The sequence below is a fragment of the Malus sylvestris genome, chromosome 1, assembly GCF_916048215.2.
Source record: "Malus sylvestris chromosome 1, drMalSylv7.2, whole genome shotgun sequence".
In the NCBI taxonomy this organism is placed as follows: domain Eukaryota; kingdom Viridiplantae; phylum Streptophyta; class Magnoliopsida; order Rosales; family Rosaceae; genus Malus; species Malus sylvestris.
The window spans coordinates 16322889-16342606 of record NC_062260.1 but is presented as its reverse complement, the minus strand read 5'-3'; the positions used below and the strand labels follow the sequence as shown (position 1 = coordinate 16342606).

Genomic DNA, 19718 nt, shown 5'->3' with positions numbered 1-19718 from the left:
GATTTAGCATTCGGAGATAATGTAAATTTGGTTTTCATGCATTTGCACTCTGAGACACAAGATAACTATTTTGTTCTTGGCAAAAGAGTGCGTATTATGATTCATTCCTTCCCCCTTATGATGTTGGTTGATGACAACCTACTTTTTGAGAGAATGCTAAAAAGGTAGCAACATGCATTCCGTTCCTCATCCCAGGACATGAGAGCAATGGATATTTTGGTTTTGCAGGGGGGGTTAGGACATCAATGCAATTTGGGATCCAGATCCTCTCCTTGTATTTTCTCGACCTTTTCTTTTTCGTGTATTGTAAGCATAAGGGTGTGCGAGTGAGTAGAAGTAAAAATGAATTTGTAACACTTTTCGGGTGTTAGGTCACATCCGTGAACTTGTAATCTTAAATTTGTGTAATATAAACGAGTAAGACAGAATTGACAAAAATCCAATTTCATAAGATTTTCTTAGATGTAGATACTGCAACAGGATAACACAAATAATGTATTTTGACTTATTGTGTCCTCAAATAATTATCTGTGTTCATAAATTGAATCATAGCTAAGCTCCCACCATATATAAATGCAAAGTTGCTAGCTTCTTCAATATATGTCACTGCTGATTGGCATGAACTTCCATGATTCAAGCTGGTAAGCCTTGAATTCTATGGCCGAACAAAACGACCAAATCCTCTATGGATAAAGCCATGAACTGGTCCACCTCACGATCTCTTCTGATCGATGATTGTGACTGGCTTTATATCATGTATATTTCCTTTGAAAGATGAGAAGATACGCAAAAACATGGATATGCAAGTTATGATTGAATTTTTATCAGTGTCGGCATTCATATAGCTCTCTGGTTTGCCTAACCAATCCATAGTTCCCATAGTCATGATGAGACAATAAATGCATGGACCAAGGGGTATTGGAAATAATTTCTCGACATTCTTTTTCTCATTCTGGACGCTTATGTTTATTTATCTCCATTGATTCTGTTTTGTTTTATTCGATCTCAAAGTCATAAATAAACAGAAGTGTTGATTGTGAGAGAAATTGTGTGCGAATATCATTTCTCATAAACTTTAAGCCCATTCTTCTTTTGCTTAATTTTAACCACACAAAAAGGGGGTTTGATCACTGCTCAAGAGATTCTGAGGTGGATTTGAACATAACTCGAAGGAACTTTCGATAAAGTCTCGGGTGGCTATATTTCTAAATCTATATTTAAAATTAATAATAAGAGTTATGTTTGTACTTATCAATCGAAATTGCATTCACAATCCAACAAAAAAGGATCAATACAATTTCAAGAGGGTGTACCTCAATATCTAAAAAAGTATGATCATATTCATTTGTGCATAAAACTATCCACCACATCAACAAAAATCAATACATATCCACCATATAAGTCCAACAGGCTAAGTGATTATATGGTTTGTTAGATTTCTTTATGTCCAAGCATTTGGCTTGTTCGTATGTGCACAAAATTATGGGCCAACATATTCATTTATGTTCTCCTTTCTGTCACAATACAACATTTCTTCCTTAATAGGCAATCAATAATTTTCTTTATTACTAAATTAAGGAACTACATAACTTCTAATTTCTATCCCTAATAAACACAATTTTGTTTTCCCTCTTGAATACTACAGCTCCCGGCTGCTAGGTTGTGGTGCAATTGGTCGTTTGTTGCAGGAGATTAATGCCATAAAATGTCTTTCCCTATCACTAATATTTTTAGTACAATTCCATCTCTATTCTCTATATTAAGCACTTTTCTCCGAATCATGTTTAGATTTTAACTCTGATTTAGATTTTAATTATCTAAGAACAATTGGTCTAGTTTGACATGATACAAGTCATGATGTGCAAGTTCCACATTATAGCTTACATTGTTGTTGTAATCTGATTGAATGTGAGCCTAACACGTTATGACTTCGATCGGTCGAGCCAAACTACGCCAACGGAAAGCATCTTATATAAAGAATTGATGTGCGGAAAAAGAAAGAAAAAAAATGAATGAAGGAAAATATTCCGAACCAGTGGTTTTCTTTCTTACAAGTGACCAGGTCTACTATTTGCAGGCCTTACAACAATGACAGATGTATATTCCTCGAGGCTAGAGCAAAACATGCATTCCCTCTTTTCCATCCACCGTTCTGCTTGCCCAAAAGCCAAAGTCAAAACTAATTTTTTAGTTGTACACACAACGTTAGTATATCAACCCGATGGTATTGATATTATATTTCAGATCGTATCAAGCAACTCATTGGCTGATTAATTGGGTCCTATAAATCAATTATGTAATTCAACTTGACATATAGAGAATCCGACATTCTCTTGTACTCGATCTATGTATCAAACTAAATAATGGATGTGGTTGTCAGGCTGCACACAACACAACCAAAGTATTCTTAAACATTGCCCAATCAAATTAGGATAGTGCTATTAACACTTTTGTTTTTCCTTTCATACGTTGTTGTTAATTTTTGTTCATTGATATTTTTTAATTAATTCGATTCAAACGATAAAAATTTGATAAGGGTGTATGTGAAAAGTAAAAATGAGTGTTTAGATAACACTACTCTAAAATTATAAACGCTCCTCGAAGGAAAATATTGAATCCGAGCTTCTGCATTTAACTTCTATAAAACTTTCGCGTTTTGCTTCATTTTAACTATTGCAAGGATCCAACAATTTAAAACAAGACACAGCATATAAGATAAATTTTAGTTTTATTTTTGTTTTCGTCCGTGGTATTTTTTACATAGATCCTATACAGATAACTTATATAGAGATTAATTCTTCTTTGGAATGAATCTAAGTTCTTACACACATCACTTTTTAGATCGAGTACGATGAAAACTGTAAATATAATTGACAAAATTTTTGAGAAAACTGTCAACAATATAATGGTGTGGTATCGTAGGATCATATTATTGTTTGATTACAGGAGTACTGAAATTTAGGGAATAAATATCACCTTGCATATCTTTCACAAGGATTTAGAGACTTTCTTGAATGCTTCTTTAACCGTTAGATCTTTGTTTAAACATACAAAATTAAGACCCAACGGTTAGATCTTTGCTTAAAACATACAAAAATTGAGACCTAACGGTTTAAACATCCAGAAACTGTACTTCATATAACCAATAATTTTTGCTTTCACAAATCAAGTTTAGGGAAGAGAGATGTTCTTTTGTGCACTTTTGTTTTTATCATATATTACCAGTTGCGTACTTGCATTTGGCATTCTGGTACTTATCTTTTACTTTGCAATCCAAGCGTATTTTTCAATGATTTACTTCTGGAGTTATCCATTAATTTACGTATGAAGTTGTGATGAGATGAAAAACCATGTTGGTGTCAGTTAGCTAGGCTCAGAAACAAACACCAAGATCTGAGCTCGATCAAGAACATGAAAATGCATCAAGAAGCCTACTTCAAGAACTTTATTAACTTCCAAAAGCTGAGAAATTAAGTGATTAAACTAAGCTTTTCAAAAGCTGTCAAACGTGATTTATAGGGAGCCCTTTTTAAGGCCAACCACAAAGGTTTTATATCTATGTTTTTCTTAGTACAAAGACCCAAGCATAAATTCGAAAGAATAAGACATAATCTTAAAAGTCAATTCTTTTTCCTCTCCTTTTTTTGACCTTTCTAATTGTCCTACCAAACATTCATCCATGCAGGAATCTTCTCCTTCTCTAGGTCTAGGCTAACCTTCAACTTTAATTAAGATATTTTGGAATATATAGTTTTGTGTATTGTCTACGTCCTACTAATGTATAAAGTTTACAAACTCATGCACAAACCTTAAGAGTTTATCTTTTTATCAACTTCCCTAACAAATTTCAGCTTTTTGGTAAAATCTAAGTGCCTTCAAATAAAGTTCGATATGAAGGGTGAAAGCAACCGTGCATTTGCAGTTCACTGGATACACAATTGATTTTTTTCCCCTTTGGACTGATATGATGACCAGCGTTCAGAATCAAATCTTGTTGATTAAATTCATAATTTTGTATGGTTAATTCGTGAAAGTGATGGGCTTCACCAAGTAGAACAAACAAGAAAGACATAATTTTTTTGGATTTACTCCTCTGAATGTTTTCTCATGATTCATACATTTTTTTCCTCCCAATGTGTCAACTGTAGTAGGAAGAAAGAAGCTTAAAAGGGGTAGTTACCAAACACCGAGTGAAAAAGTAGCGTATAAGCAAACTACTTTTAATAATATATTTTAGTGAAACAGTTATTATCACTTTAAAAATTTCATTCTACATTCCTTATAAATGTATTTTTCTTTTTAATTATAGAAAATTTGGAGTACCAAATGAAATTTTTACAATGCTAATAACAATTTCATATTTTAAAAGTAATAAATTATATTATATTTAGTGCAGAATTTTCTGAAAAAGATGGTGCGATAAATCAAAAATCAACAACTCAGAAAAGCATTACAAACAAAGTGGATTACTTCGGCTAGAAAAAAAGTGGATTATAAGTTTTAACTAAAAAGTAGCCCGCAGCCACCTTGTTTTGAAGGAAAGGGATTCTCGCCGAATCCTTTTTCTAGGGATTTCAGAAATTCCTAGATCGTGATCGTGATCGATTATCGTATATCGTAAGGTCAGTTTTCGTAAAGTATTATTTATATTTAATTTTAAATTTTAAATTTCAAATGATTTCTCACCACATGATATACGATGAACGGTCATGATCACAGGATTCCCGGGATCCCCAAAAAAATGATCCGGAGAGAATAATTTTCCTCTTTTGACTAGTAAAAAAAGAGTACAAATCCTCTCTGGATCTAAAAAAATGGGGTCTAAGGATCAAATGATCCGGATCTTTGAAATTTGATACAACGGCTATAATTATTATAACTTTTAGAGGGAATCCCTATTTGTAACCGTTAGATCAAATTTCAAAGATCCGGATCATTTGATCCTTAAGGTACTGTTTGGTACGCAGACGAGACGAGACGGGACGGAACAGGATGGGACGGGACGGGACGGAACATGACGGAAGAGATGATGTAAATATTGAAAAAGATAAGGAGAAATTTTGTCATAAAATGTTATAAATTTGTGTTCCACGGATGTGGAACGGGTCGTTCCAGGGGGAAGAGGTGGAACGAAAAATCAGTCAAATTTCGTCCCATAGGACAACCCGTTCCACAGTTTTTAGGCACACCAAACGTAGGATGGAACGGCTTCCGTTCCACGTATCAAACGGTACCTAAGCTCCCTTTTTTTGGATGCGGAGAGGATCTTGTACTCGTAAAAAAATGATTACAACACTATAGACATTTGATAGAATAACATCCGGAAGAAAAAGGGAAAAAGCAACAAGAAAGACTATATGCGCAATCAAATTGGATTTAACAGTCTATCCAAATTGCATGGCTGTTTTTGTAGGAGAAATTTTGTTGAATAAAGTACAAAAGTCTCTCGTTTTACAAAACAAATTACAATTTATATTAAGCAGTTTTAGTTTTAATTATATTAAAACATTTTGTATAAAAACTTCACACCTATTGATTGTATGGGTATTAAAAATGACAATATCGATACTATTAGTTGTGGACTACATTTCGCTGAAAGTTAACACTTTTCTAAATGTCACTATACAACTATGTATTTTATTTACTTATTATGTAACTGATTACATGATGAATGAGATAAAGCATATTATGATCTACACACACACACACCAATGTTAGGAATTATCTTTTAAGCGAAACGATAGTATTTTTATAATTACATTAAAAATAGGGGTGTGATATCCACACACCCCATTTTACTTCTTACACATTTTTTTAATTTTTTGCTGTCGGATCGAATGAATTGAAGAAGATCAATGGACAGAAATTATCAAAGGGTGTGTGAGAAGTAAAATGAAGTGTGTGTATAGCACACCCCTAAAAATAATAAAAATTTCAAAGAGGGGACTGTGGATATAATTCGGGAGGTCCTTAAATCAAATGGCTTCAACTTATGTATTGGCCAGCTTGGTCAAATTAGTAGCTACCATAATGGTAAATTTATCAGTATGACCGAATCCGAGAAGAAGCAAAAGAACGCAATCAAGTTTTAAAGTCATCAATTACAAGCTCACTTGACTTAGTCGGCACTCTAAAGTCAACATAACTCTATTCCTGACTAGAAATTCAATTACTTGGCAAACTGACACTTGAGAGATTATGCATACAAAACCCAGAACATAGCTCACTGGATAACACTATTTGAAGACAAACAGCGCCGGCTACTAAAAGAAACTGCAGAAGAAACAATTAGTGTTACCAACATGAATTATGTGCTCAACGCCATCAACAAAACTACCGAAAACAAAAGAACAGATTCAGAAGTAGCCAATAACACAAACACAAAATTAAAACATTCACTTACAGTGACATACAAAAAATCTCACCATATATGTACTTATTGACCAAAAATACCAAAACAAAATCTCAACAACATGAATTTAAAGTACGAAGAAATAAACTACAACACATCATGTGACCAATCACCAAATCAGAATGAGGATCTCTCCGTAGGACAATGATTGTCTGCGCTCCTTGTTGGCGTGTCCTTCTATTTTGTGTGGTCACGGTTAAGCCACGTCAATATTTTATATTATTTTTTTATAGCGATAATAAGACAAAAATAAATAGTAATATAAAATGTTGACGTGGCTTAACCGTGACTACACAAACAAGAGAGCATGGGAGGGCACGGGAATAAGGAGGGCAGACAATCCTTGTCCCTCTCCGTATCCTCTTGTGAGAATCTCCGTATTCACTTTGTGAGAATCTTAGAAATTCTCACATTATTACCGTTTATCGTAAATCGTGAGATCAATTTTCGTTAGATACTATTTGTATTTAATTATAAATAAAATAATTTAAAATAATTTTGAACCACACAATATACGATAAACGATTAGAATGTGAAGATTTTTAGGTTTTCACAATTGGAATCATGATGAAATCCAAATCCACCGAAACAAAATACAAACCCAGGGAGCACATTTTCTCTTTGAGATAGGCTTTTCTTGCAAGTAGTCTTTTTGTGCTTGTAGGTATTTAGCGTGTCAGTCAATATCAAGAACTAGTTGTCTTGTCAAGAACACATCGAATTATGTGTTAATTAATGTTATCCATAGTACTAACTAATACCTGTAGGATTAACATCTTGTTAGTTAATTAGTAACGGTGATTATGTACCAAATGTCTGGCCACCCATGTTTCAACCTAGGGAATTATGCAGCGCTAGTTAGCTTGGGAGTGTAACAATTCACCTTGTACAAGAGGGGATTCAACAACCCTTTGAGTCTTTGACCTTGTAATGTCTACAGGGATAAATACAAGTGTCTACAGGGACAACTACAAGTCAACAGAATTTTATTTTGTTTGTTCGGTAGGACCTGCCATTCCATATTTCCATTGCTTTCTTCTCCAAGGCATTCACGCTCTTCTCTCAATAAAAATTAAAAAAAAAAAAAAAAAGAGCTCCTTAAAAACCCAGCAATCTGTATTTCCTGAAATCCCTTTCGGAAACTATTAATCCGATTCTTCTTGTTAGTTTTATCCCTGATCAAAATTTACTTGGGTTCCTCTCCCTCTGTTCAGTCTACGGTTCTCTCCAATTCACTACTACCAACTTTTGAAAAAAAAAGAAGAAGAAGAAAGAAGCCATGGACAGACGCCGCAGAAAACAAGCCAAGACTAGCACTTCTCGCTCTGAAGGCAAACCATCCAACCCTTTCTCTTTCCCAAAAATAATTTTCTGGGTTCTCATCTTTTTGTTCAATCTTTAATGGGTTTTCTTCATTTCTTCTTTTTGCTCAAATTTCACTCTTTCTTTGGTTGATTTTCCATTTGAAAACAATGTAAAAAAGAAGCAAACTTTAGGTTAATTTCTTTGCTTCTTGCTACTAATTTGTTACCATGCTACACTATTTTAATTGATGCAGCATTGGTTGTTTCCAATAATTAAAGTCTCTATTTCTGTTTGTTGCATGTAATTTGCAGAGGTGAGCAGCATTGAGTGGGAGTTCATAAACATGACTGAACAAGAAGAAGATCTCATTTGCAGAATGTATAAGCTCGTCGGAGACAGGTAATTGCAAATGTGCCATTTTTTCCTCTTTCTGACTTTCACCTTCAAAAAGACTGGTTTTTTCCTTTTCCTTTTTAGGCAAAAAAGATATATGATCCTTTATTCTAAAGGTGAGAAGCAGAGCATTCGACCGGGCCAGATCATGAGTGAAATATCATGATCGGGTCGACCAGGTGATTGAGATTGTGATAACTGCAGCCTTCACATTTAAGATTTTTTGAAACCAAAGTACTTCCACCTCAAGCACCACCATCATATTTAATATTATTTTTTTCACCATATAATAGTTTACGAGTGTCATCTAAATAATCGTTTAGTGATTTTTTTTTTTCTTCTCAATATTTAGAGGTCATCAGTTCGAACCTACTTCCTGGTTGACAAAAAGTTAAAAAATTTGCTCCCTTATATCCATATGCTAAGGAAAATGCTTTAGAAGTTAGAAACCTACTCTTTCGCAGATTTTGCGAAAGAACCCTAACTGGAGGGAGAAATCTTGGTTAGGGGGTGATCTCCCTCCACGGTTAGAGAGAGGGGCATTAACATGGTTGATTGCCAATCCAACCACCAATTTAATTAAGAGTGAGTGGAAAATCATCATGGGTCAGGAGAGGTGAATACCCGGCTTCAGTTGGCTTCCGAAATAACTCTGAAAAACAATTGGGTTTAGCAGCAATTTAAAAATATTGTTATGTAATTTTATATTTTATTGGAGAGAGAAGATTCGAATTTTATTGGAAAATAATCATGGGTCAGGAGGAGAGGTGAATACCCGGCTTAAGTTGGCTTCCGAAATAGCTCTGAAAAATAATTGGGTTTAGCAGCAATTTAAAAATATTGTTATGTAATTTTATATTTTATTAGAGAGAGAAGATTCGAATTTTAAGCCTCTTTCAACAAAATTGACCGAAGTACCTTTCAACCAATTTTACATGAATATATTTTAAGAGATTAAGAACCATATGAACCATATATACTTCTCTTATTATTAGAATGTGCTAAGTGCAAGAATCATACAATGATTTTCTCTTATTTCGGTCTTAGCTAGTGCAAAATATATATAAGTGATTTTGTAGAATGGTTTCTAACTAGACTTGTATATCGCTCAGGTGGGCTCTTATAGCTGGGAGGATTCCAGGTCGGAAAGCAGAAGAAATAGAGAGGTTCTGGTTAATGAGACATGGAGAAGTATTTGCGAGTAGAAGAAGAACGGAGCTTACGACGACCAATAACCGATACAATTCCTGATCATTTTCCCCTTGCCAGTAGCTAGGCAGTAATTAGGTTAGGCTAAAGAAAAATTAATTTTCCCTGGATTTGTTTTCTTTATTTTTCCTTTTTAACTCCTATCTATGTGTGTCACAAGGTGAGGTAGTTGTAGCTCACCTGTCGAGCTAAATTATTGAATTGAAACTACTTACCCTCTCTCTCTCTTTCTCTCTCTCTCTCTCTCTCTCTCTCCCCCCGGTACTGCAAAGACAAAGACAACATTGGAGAATGATCAATGAAAGATCTTTGAGCTTTTACAGCCCTGTACTTAGCATTTACTGTTTGGCCTATACAGCTTTGTCTTGTTCTCCTATGTGAACAGATGACTGGTCTCTATCTTCCCCTCGCTGAATTTTAGGGTTTCATTCAGTATATATACGTATATATACATACATACATACATATATATATATATATATATATATATATATATATATATATATATCCATGCAACTTTTGTGTGTGTGTGTGTGTGTGTGTGTATCCATGCAACTTCAAAGTTTAAACTCTCCAACAGCCCTCCTTCCCAACCCAAAAAAAAAATAAATAAATAAGAAATCCATTTGAAAGTATATCTCTAGTCATGTTTATGGGCGATGCTATAATTAGAGTTAATTTAAGTGATGGAACATTCAATACTCCAAGGTTTCGTAAAATTTTCATATGTTTATATCACAGTTCATTCATCTTGACATTTGATAAATAAAAAGCAAAATTAACTTGTGCAGTACTATTTTTGCCCAATCTTTATTGCTAACGTTCTTAGATACAATAAATGTATACAACAAACGATTAGACTACAAATACATGAAAAATGTAAGCAAAACGGGCGATGGGGGATGAACGGAAAATGCATGCACTTCATTTCTGTGAGAACCTTGAGCATCAATAACGAACACGAATCTTTCATCAAAGAATAGTAGTACTCATTCATTAAAGATCAGATAGACTAGGGTTGTACGTGGAATTTGTAATTAAAGCCACAAACGAACATGCAACATGAATGCGAGTTGGTGTAGCTTGCAGCTGCTTGCTCGACTGTGTTAATGGGGTCCTTCATCTAGTTATCTTCAATGTAATTTTGGATATTGTGGTGTCTTATATGTCCAAAAAGTAAACTTTCACATGAGTCGTACGATGATACGACACATCTCAATTAGGCACTCTCCACTTTCTGACCACAATCTGATCCGGAGCTGTGATAGGTGCATTATTTTTTATATTTTCATGGCAATTATTTTTAGGTTTGGTTAAGGAATTGATTTTAAAAGAGGTTTATTACTTTCCTTTTCAATTTCAACTAATATGTGCACTTAGAACGTTTTTCTTGATAAATCGATTTTATGGAGAAATTTTTACGCAAGGCCAATTGGAGAAGGAAGCTAAGAGGTTGAAGATTGTGGTGTCCAAATTTCATAATTTTTCATGGAGCCATTCACAGTCTTGAAAGATATTTGATAGAAGTTGCATTCACGTCAGAACTGTGCAGTTGTGGGGGAAGATTCGAAAGCTTTCCCAATTTTTTCTAGTGACTTGAAATATATGTTTGAAAAGCTAAGACATAGAGCTACAAGTTCTCTATTTTCCAGAATATCCAGTACCTGAATCGACCCCAAATTAGGCATGATTTGTCTACGTGTTTCCTAAGCCAAGAAGGATTCATTCATAGTTTGTGTCATTAGTTGTTAAGGAATTTGAATTGTTTTAGGAGAATTTCTACAAGAACTTTTAGTGTTTTTCTAGTATAAATACGGTGTTCTAAGCTGTGACAACCCGTCTCTAATTTTACGAATTTATGAATTTTAAAGGCATGATTTTATGAATGTGACCTTAGAGGCAAGAGTTTTGATTTTTTTGTTGATCAGCGTATAGTGAGGCGTATGAAACTTTGCTTTAGCGTATCCCTAGAGTATTCGACAACACGGGCTCGTAGGCACGAGCAGAAGAGGATTTGGAGTTACGGTTAAAGTTCTAAGGAACTCTAAACTGAGAAATACTTTTATTTTGGTTACTATTTATATTTTTATATGTATTTAATTATAATTATTATTATTTTATTAGTTATTGGGAGAATTAAGGGAAAAAGGAAAGGGGGAGGTCGGGAAAAGAAGGAAAAAACGGAGGGGAGATAGAGAATGGGCAGAGTTGCCCAATCGGAACAGGAGAGAGGAAGATGTTGGGCCAACCAGAAAGAAGAGAGAAGTGAGGGACGAATCAGAGAAGGGAAAGGAGGTGAAAGGAGGAAGGAAGGAAGGAGAGGAACCGGCCGGGTTCCTCTTCGACCCGTGACTCGACTCGCTTTTGGAATTCCACCCTGACGTCGATTCCGGCGATTTCTCTGTAAATTGACCGTCGCCACCACCCTTACACGACTCTAAGACTCACCCCCTACCATTTCCACTTTTGAATTGAAGGAAATAGGCTCGGATTCTTGATGATTCTCACCGAGGGACTCCGGGGACACCACGACGGCGATTAGCCGTTTCTGAAGCTATCATGGACGACCACCACCATGGGTCGACTCCTCATGAACCCATGAACAAGTCCCAAGCTTTGGTTGGGGCGGCTGAACACCGAAGGAGGTGGATCGAAACCACCAAATTTCTAGGGTTTTTCGACGGGTTCGATGAAATTGAAGCCTTTCTAGGCCAAATGGGACTTGGCCACATGCGCCAATCGTTTGTGATGCCTCGATGTTTATGCTAGGAAGTTGTAGCACGGACTCCAGGTGAGTGGATCTGTCCTTGCTTATCATATTTTTTTCATGAGTGATAATTCTATAAATGCTTTTAAATAAAAAATGAGAAATCTATGCCATGATATACATATACATATATATACATATATATATATATACACACATTTATATGTTATAAAATACTATGAGATGGTTGAGTTTAGATTTCATCGTGATATATCCATATGTGTATTACTATAAATGATTCATGCAAACTACGAATGGCTTGATCCCTGTTTAGGGTACATAGACAGTCTAATAAGACGTTAGATGCAGCCATATAAGAAATGAGATTAAATAATCGAGACCATAATTTTTTTAAGGAATTGAGCAATAGGTGTGGGCTTTTGGTTTTCAGTATATATTATATACTTGATATTTTCCCAGAAATATGTGTTTAAATGAAAGTATGCCATAAATGTCATGCATATAAGTTTATAATTCGTACATGAATTGGTATATGATGCATTATATATAATTATGGTGCTATGAACACTCTGAAGTGCAAAGGTGAATACAGGACACTCAGGTAAGTTCAAGTAAGTTTAGGTAAACTCAAGTAAGTATACGGTATTAGTTTGATTGATGAGATATGTGATGAGATATGAATATGTCGTATAGGTCACTAGAGGTGACTCCAACTTATATGCTAGCCATGATTGTGAATATGTCGTATAGGTCATTAGAGGTGACTCCGACTTATATGCTAGCCATGATTAATGAGATATGTGATGAGATATGAATATGTCGTATAGGTCACTAGAGGTGACTTCGACTTATATGCTAGCCATGATTGATGAGATATGAGATGAGATATGAATATGTTGTATAGGTCATTAGAGGTGACTCCGACTTATATGTTAGCCATGATTGATGAGATATGTGATGAGATATGAATATGTCGTATAGGTCACCCTTGGTGACTCTGACTTGCGTACTATTATGAGTTATTAATCGCATGGTTATTTGATATTATTTATGAGATGCTGTGTTGTGGTACATTATGATTTCTCTGGAAATTATACAGGTGTTGTAGCGAGGGATTACATGTTTTATATGTTTTTTATTCGTATTTTACTTACAGGGCCACTCACCCTTGTCTTGTCTTCACCCTTCAAGTATTATTAGCTGAGTTTTATTATCACCAAAGACTCGCGGCGATTCTTAGTATTGGAGGCTATTCCGAGGGTATGATTCTTATATCACTTTTCTATACTTGCTTATGCTCTAACATCATGTGTGAAGTGGGTACATTCCCGCTCACCAGTGCACTCTGGTAATAGGCACTCTTAGGTATATTCACAAATTTTCCACATCATCACACTTTATGGCTTCGTCACCTTCCAGGTGTCGGCCAGCACAACTTGATTCGGAGTCCTAGTGGACATTCCGGGTCGGGGTGTGTCATAAGCTCTCTCTCATATCCCCCACATCATCACATACCATCATAACACACCATCTACACAACTCATGAAGAAGAGCTTAGGGACGTACCTTTCTATGATCACTGGTTCTATTTTTCTTTTATTTTAATTTTTATTTCTATGTGTAACTAAGTTGTTTCTAAGGTTTATGATGATCCCATGACATGAATATTTGTGAAGTACTTTGTTAATTGTTATTCGATTATATGTCGTGTTAAATTTTTAATCTTTATGGTTAATTTATTCTAGATTCGAATTTCTATTGACTGATCATCCTTAGGAATTTTTCATCTAGATACTTAAATAAATCTATGAGTATGACCAATCAATTAGGTTTATTGTAACTAGGATTAAAAGAGTTGATAAATAAGTGAGGATGACTAATATCAAGCTAGTCTTACTTGGTTGACATGATTTTTCTACACTTAATGAGTTTTTATGTGTTTAATTGTTTGTCTGAGTAATAGGATAAAGTTATATGCAATAACACATGAGTTGATGTGTAATACCCTTGTTTATACCATATTTAGGGTCTCGTATTTAGATTTCATACAAATACGCGGGGGACTTAAATGTAATTATGTGATAAAGGAAGGGACAAATATATAATAAGTGAGGAGTCCTTATTCTATAAAAGGACCCCTCTCCCTCACAATTAGGGGATGCCATATCTGGAGCCTTCTCACCCTTCTCACATCTCCTCTCATTACAGAGGCTCTCTCCCTCACTTCTCAAAGAAATACAATACAATCAGTGTGGACATAGCCCAAACCTTGGGGTGAACCACGATACATCTTGTGTTATTTACATTTCTTGCAGATTCACAGTCGGATTTACATTGTTCCAAGACTTCCGGTTTTGTGCATTAACATTTGGCGCCGTCTGTGGGAATCGATACGAAAAGTTGTGTCGGTTCTCTTTCATTTTTTTTCACATCCACTGTGAATCTGCAAAATCACAAAAACCCAGAAACAGATCCAAACCTCAAACACTCCTCACAAGCCCACAGGGAAGATAAAGGTCATTGCTTTCTTGGGTTTTGGGTTTGTATTCAAGAAGCAGATGTTCGATGACCTCCAGTGCCCCAATCCTTCCCAATTCCCGCATCCAAACAGGCCCAAATGTTTCCTCTTCCCAACAGGGTTCGATGAAGAAAATTTTCCCTTGACATGAAAAGTGCAAAGAGACATATGGATGCATCAACATCATTTGAACTGCAGCGACCTTAGCGTAAAATTTCTTGTAGCTGACTGGGAAAGATTACCAGGATTTGGCATTGGAGCACAGATCGCCGGAATGTGTGGGCTTCTAGCTATTGCAATCAATGAAAACAGGGTCCTTGTCACCAATTACTACAATCGAGCTGACCATGATGGTTGTAAAGGTTCATCCCGCTCCAGTTGGTCTTGCTACTTCTTTCCAGAAACATCCATACAATGTCGAAATCGTGCTTTTGAGCTTATAGGAAGTGAGGAAGCCTAGAAAAAAGGCACCATTACAGCAAAAGAAAGTTATAACTCAAAGCAAATATGGGTTGGACCTACACCCAAAATCATGACCGTACCTCGACCGCCACGGATAGCGACGATGCCGAGAAAATGAGGATTCTGCTTTGTGTATATAAACCGCTTCCAACAACATCTAAGTGATTGTGTCTCGTCATGTACCTTCGAGTCCCCACCCGTCTAATCAGAGGGCCTGCATCGAATCACCCAATCCTAACCCGGATCCAACACCGAGTCCCGAAACCAATTTCGTAAACCATTCGAATCAGCCGCGTAACGGTCGACTGGGTCTGAGTTGGGCTCGATTTTGGGTTCAGGTTGGGCTCAATTTTAGTGCTCACCAGAACTGATTGATGAAGCTTACAGGCATGACAGCAGTTTCTGCCTTCAAAATGCAATTCCTACCACCACCACCACTCTCAGAGTCTCTTTACTGTAAATTATCCACGTCTTAATTTTGGGAGAAGCTATTTTGATTTGAGGCTCTACCAAATTACTAATCTCATGAAAGAGAGATAAAAGCCACGATATTTGATGGTCTTGCTGGTGTTGTGGTGGTGAAGGCACACGAAAGTCGGTGAAGAGAGAGATGAGAAGAGAGAGTCATACAGAGAGAGGTCAGTGGAAAAGGAAAAAGCAAAAGTAATGACCATGTGCTTGCGGCTTTCATGCAGGTGGAATCATTCCATTTTACAGCTAGAGTACACCAGCTTGTGTTCAAACAAGGGCAAAAAGAGGAAGCATATATACCAAAGCTGCTTATATCAGTGCAGATCTTGTCGGCAAGGTTGAAAGAAATATTCTCGAGGATGACCCAAGAAACCCAGCTGTGATAATTGATAATTGCATGCGCACTTCCTCAACCAATACGGAAGCGTTGTTTGCCATTTGCCAAAAAGGGAAAAGAGAAAGCAAAAGAGAAAGCAAAAGCAAGGAATAAACACCCCACCAGAATGATGTAATTTATTTTCCTTATCTTTCGGAAACATTTATATAAATCCCATCAGAGAGTAATATGTATAAACCCTATCAGAGGGTAGAAAAAAAAAACCCAAAATAAATGGCTGGAATGCTGTGTAGAGGGCGAAGGCCCATAAGCCCAAAATAGCTTCATCCAGGCGATCAAAAGTACGCCTAGTACTCCACAATTATTCGGCAACCTACCGCTATTACCACCAACCAAGTGATCAAAAGTACGCCCAGTACTTCCAAAATTATTCGGCAACCTGCCGCTATTACCACCAACCAGGTGATGAAATGTACAACCGTACTCTAATAACATTTGGCAACTAGCCATTCATGCCACCAACCAGGTGATGAAATGTACAACCCGTACTCTACTTCATGCCACCAACCAGGTGATCAAAAGTACGCCCAATACTTCAAATCATATATGAGCATTACTCATGTCAATCATACATAAACATTCATGAGCATCACTCATCCAATCATACATAAACATTCATGAGCATCACTCATGTCAATCAGCTTCAAAAGCTTCATTTACAAAAGCTCTAGCTTCAAAAGCTTCTTTTAAAAAGCTCTGGCTTGAAAAGCTTCATTTACAGAGCTCTAGCTTCAAAAGCGTCATTTACAGAGCTCTAGCTTCAAAAGCTTCATTTACAGAGTTTTAGCTTCAAAAGCTTCATTTACAGAGCTTCAGCTTCAAAGCTTTACTTGCAAAGCTTTAATGCAGGGTATACAAATACCGCCTCCGAACAGCCGCCACTTCGGCCCATACATGGATTCAATTTGACGTCTCCAGCCAACAGACTCTATTGACCGAAGACTTGGGGGACTACATTATGTACCATATATTGGGCCTCCTCTGGGCCTCATGAAAAATACTTGGAGGACTTAGCCCATTACTTATGTATTGAAGAGCGAGCCCTTATTCTATAAAAGAGACTCCCTCACTTTCATTAGAGAGCACCCATTATTCATGTACTGAGGAGCGAGCCCTTATTTTATAAAAGGGACTCCTTCACCATCATTAGAGAGCAATGCCGCCAGCTGAGCAACCACTTCGCCGTGAGCATCACTCCTAACCCATCACTTATGTATTGAGGAGCGATCCTTTATTCTATAAAAATGACTCCATTGCCACCATTAGAGAGCATCGCCGCTTACTGAGCAACCGCCTCGCCGCGAGCATCAACTCTAGCCCATCATTTATGTATTGAGGAACGAGCCCTTATTCTATAAAAGGGACTCCCTCACCATCATTAGAGAGCATCAACTCTAGCCCATCATTCATGTATTGAGGAGCGAGCCCTTATTCTATAAAAGGGACTCCCTCACCTTCAAACGCTGCAAGCCGAGCCAACCAAGGCAACATAAGTCACGAGACGAGCAGCCTTGCAGCATGTGCTACTTCTAGTTGAGCATCAGTTCAATACAACATCTAGTTACTTCGGCCCACACATAGACTAAATTTCAAGTCTCCAGCCAAAAGACTCTCTTGACTGAAAACTTGGGGGACTACTGTTTATACCTTATTTAGGGTCTCGTATTTAGATCTCATACAAATACTCGGGGGACTTAAATGTAATTATGTGATAAAGGAAGGGGCAAATATGTAATAAGTGAGGAGTCCTTATTCTATAAAAAGACCCATCTCTCTCACAATTAAGGAAGACCATTTCTGGAGCCTTCTCACCCTTCTCACATCTCCTCTCATTACAGAGGTTCTCTCCCTCACTTCTCAGAGAAATACAATACAATCAGTGTGGACATAGCCCAAACCTTGGGGTGAACCATGATACATCTTGTGTTATTTACATTTCTTGCAGATTCACAGTCGGATTTACGTTGTTCCATGACCTCCGGTTTTGTGCATCAACAACCCTAAAAATTTAAATATATGATTATGTGGAGAAAAAAAATCAATTTATGGTTATGAAAATTTTTAAAGTTTTGTTTCTGGAAATTATTATAATTTACATCGTAAAATTTCAATGATAAGGGGAAAAGGACGAAAATGCCCTAGTTGGTTTAATGTAATTATATGGGAATGTATTTTATCCTCATGTATTTTATCTTAATTCTTGTCGTATTTAGATATAGCTCAATCCTACAAACGCGTAGGTGCAAACCGTTCATGAAACGGAGTTATAACTAAAAAGTTATTAACGTTTAAAGTTAGGGACAAAATAGTCATTTAATTGTAAAATCTGGAAGGCTCTAGATTTGTTGGCGATTTGATCAGGTGCCACGTGTGTGGCTGTGATGAAAAGAAAAGGAGAGTGCGGGAGAAAAAAAGGAGAGGAACAGACCAATATGGAGGAGGAAAAAGAAGGAAATGAGGGAAATGAGAGAAGAAGGAAAAGGGAAGAAACGGGCTAACCTTTATACCCATTCAGACCCGACCCGTGCGCCACCTTTCCGATGCTTTTCCGTTGGTTTTATGGTGATTCAAACCCTGCCGCCACCTGAAAACTGACCATCATCCTTCTTCCATCTCCACCTAAAAATAGAAGGAAATTGGTGGTGTTTTTGTAAAGAAATGCACCGGTGGGTGCGGCGGGCATTGGTGGTGATCTACTAAATCTAAAGGTAACTCCAGCAACCACCACCACCGAAAGACTCCCCTCAACCTCAGGAACAAATCCCATGCATTGGGGCGTCGGAGCTATTTTGGAATTGAATCAAGAACACCCAAAATCAAGGGTATCCGGTGGTTCATGAGCAATTTGAGGTTTTTCCTAGCCAAATTGGACTTGGCCGCAGGTATAAAAATTTCTCCACTCATTGAGATCTACGACCCTATAAAATTTGGTAATTTTTTGAAATAATTGAATTTTCCGGCGAGTCAGGGCGTCCGACTGCCACCCGCGGTAGTGTGTGCGGCGGTGCTTTGGCCAGTGGGCCAACGATGACTTTCTAAGTTCAATTAGATGTCTTGAATATGTATTTGAGATTTGTATGACGTGGTTTGATCGTTTGAACCTAATTTCACTATGATATACTACTTGATCAAAATATGAATCGACGATCCGACCGTTGGATCGTCTCCAAACTTTTGTTCAAAATAGAACGTAATATTTGAGGATATTTGAAACTGACGGATCAGGAATCCGATGTACGGATCTTCCCGAATTGGATTTCTTAGTTTCTAAAACAAATTGTTGATCATCACCTAATTCTAGAAATTGGTGGAGATCCAACCGTCGGATTGCGATGGATTTTAGTATGTTGTTTTAGTGGCATAATGTGTATTTTAGAAGATTATGGATCCAAAATCCGATGTGTGGATCTTCCGGATCAAATTAAGTTGGGATATGAACCCTGCCGTTGATCGAGAGTTGACTTTTGGTCAATATGTCCCGAAACGTTCTAAATACTAAAATTAGTACTACGGGAGACTAAGTGAAGTCTGGGAGGTCTACATCAGTTAGAGAGTGACTTGAATATATGTGAGATGGTTATTACCTTACTTTCTTATATTAATATCATTTGTAAATATGACTTGGTTTTATGAATATGATTTCTATTGAAATGTAATTTTTATATGTTTAGCCATAGACCTATGATTATTAAACATGATTTGGCTTATGTACTGATGATGATGATGATTGTGTTATATGTGTGTTCAATTATCTTTTAGTAAAGTGAATGTGAACTACGAATAACTTAATCCCTCTGAAGGGTACGTAGGCAGTCTAACGAGA

General features: G+C 36.6%; 1 protein-coding gene across 1 annotated transcript; it reads left to right on the top strand.

Moving 5' to 3' along the window:
• The first annotated feature begins 7463 nt into the window (after nt 1-7463).
• Nucleotides 7464-9538, top strand: LOC126614544 (transcription factor CPC-like). Its single transcript, XM_050282225.1, has 3 exons — nt 7464-7743; nt 8029-8116; nt 9223-9538. The coding sequence occupies exons 1-3, from the start codon at nt 7692-7694 to the stop codon at nt 9359-9361; spliced, it is 279 nt and encodes a 92-aa protein (XP_050138182.1). The 5' UTR covers nt 7464-7691; the 3' UTR covers nt 9362-9538.
• The last annotated feature ends 10180 nt before the right edge of the window (nt 9539-19718 follow it).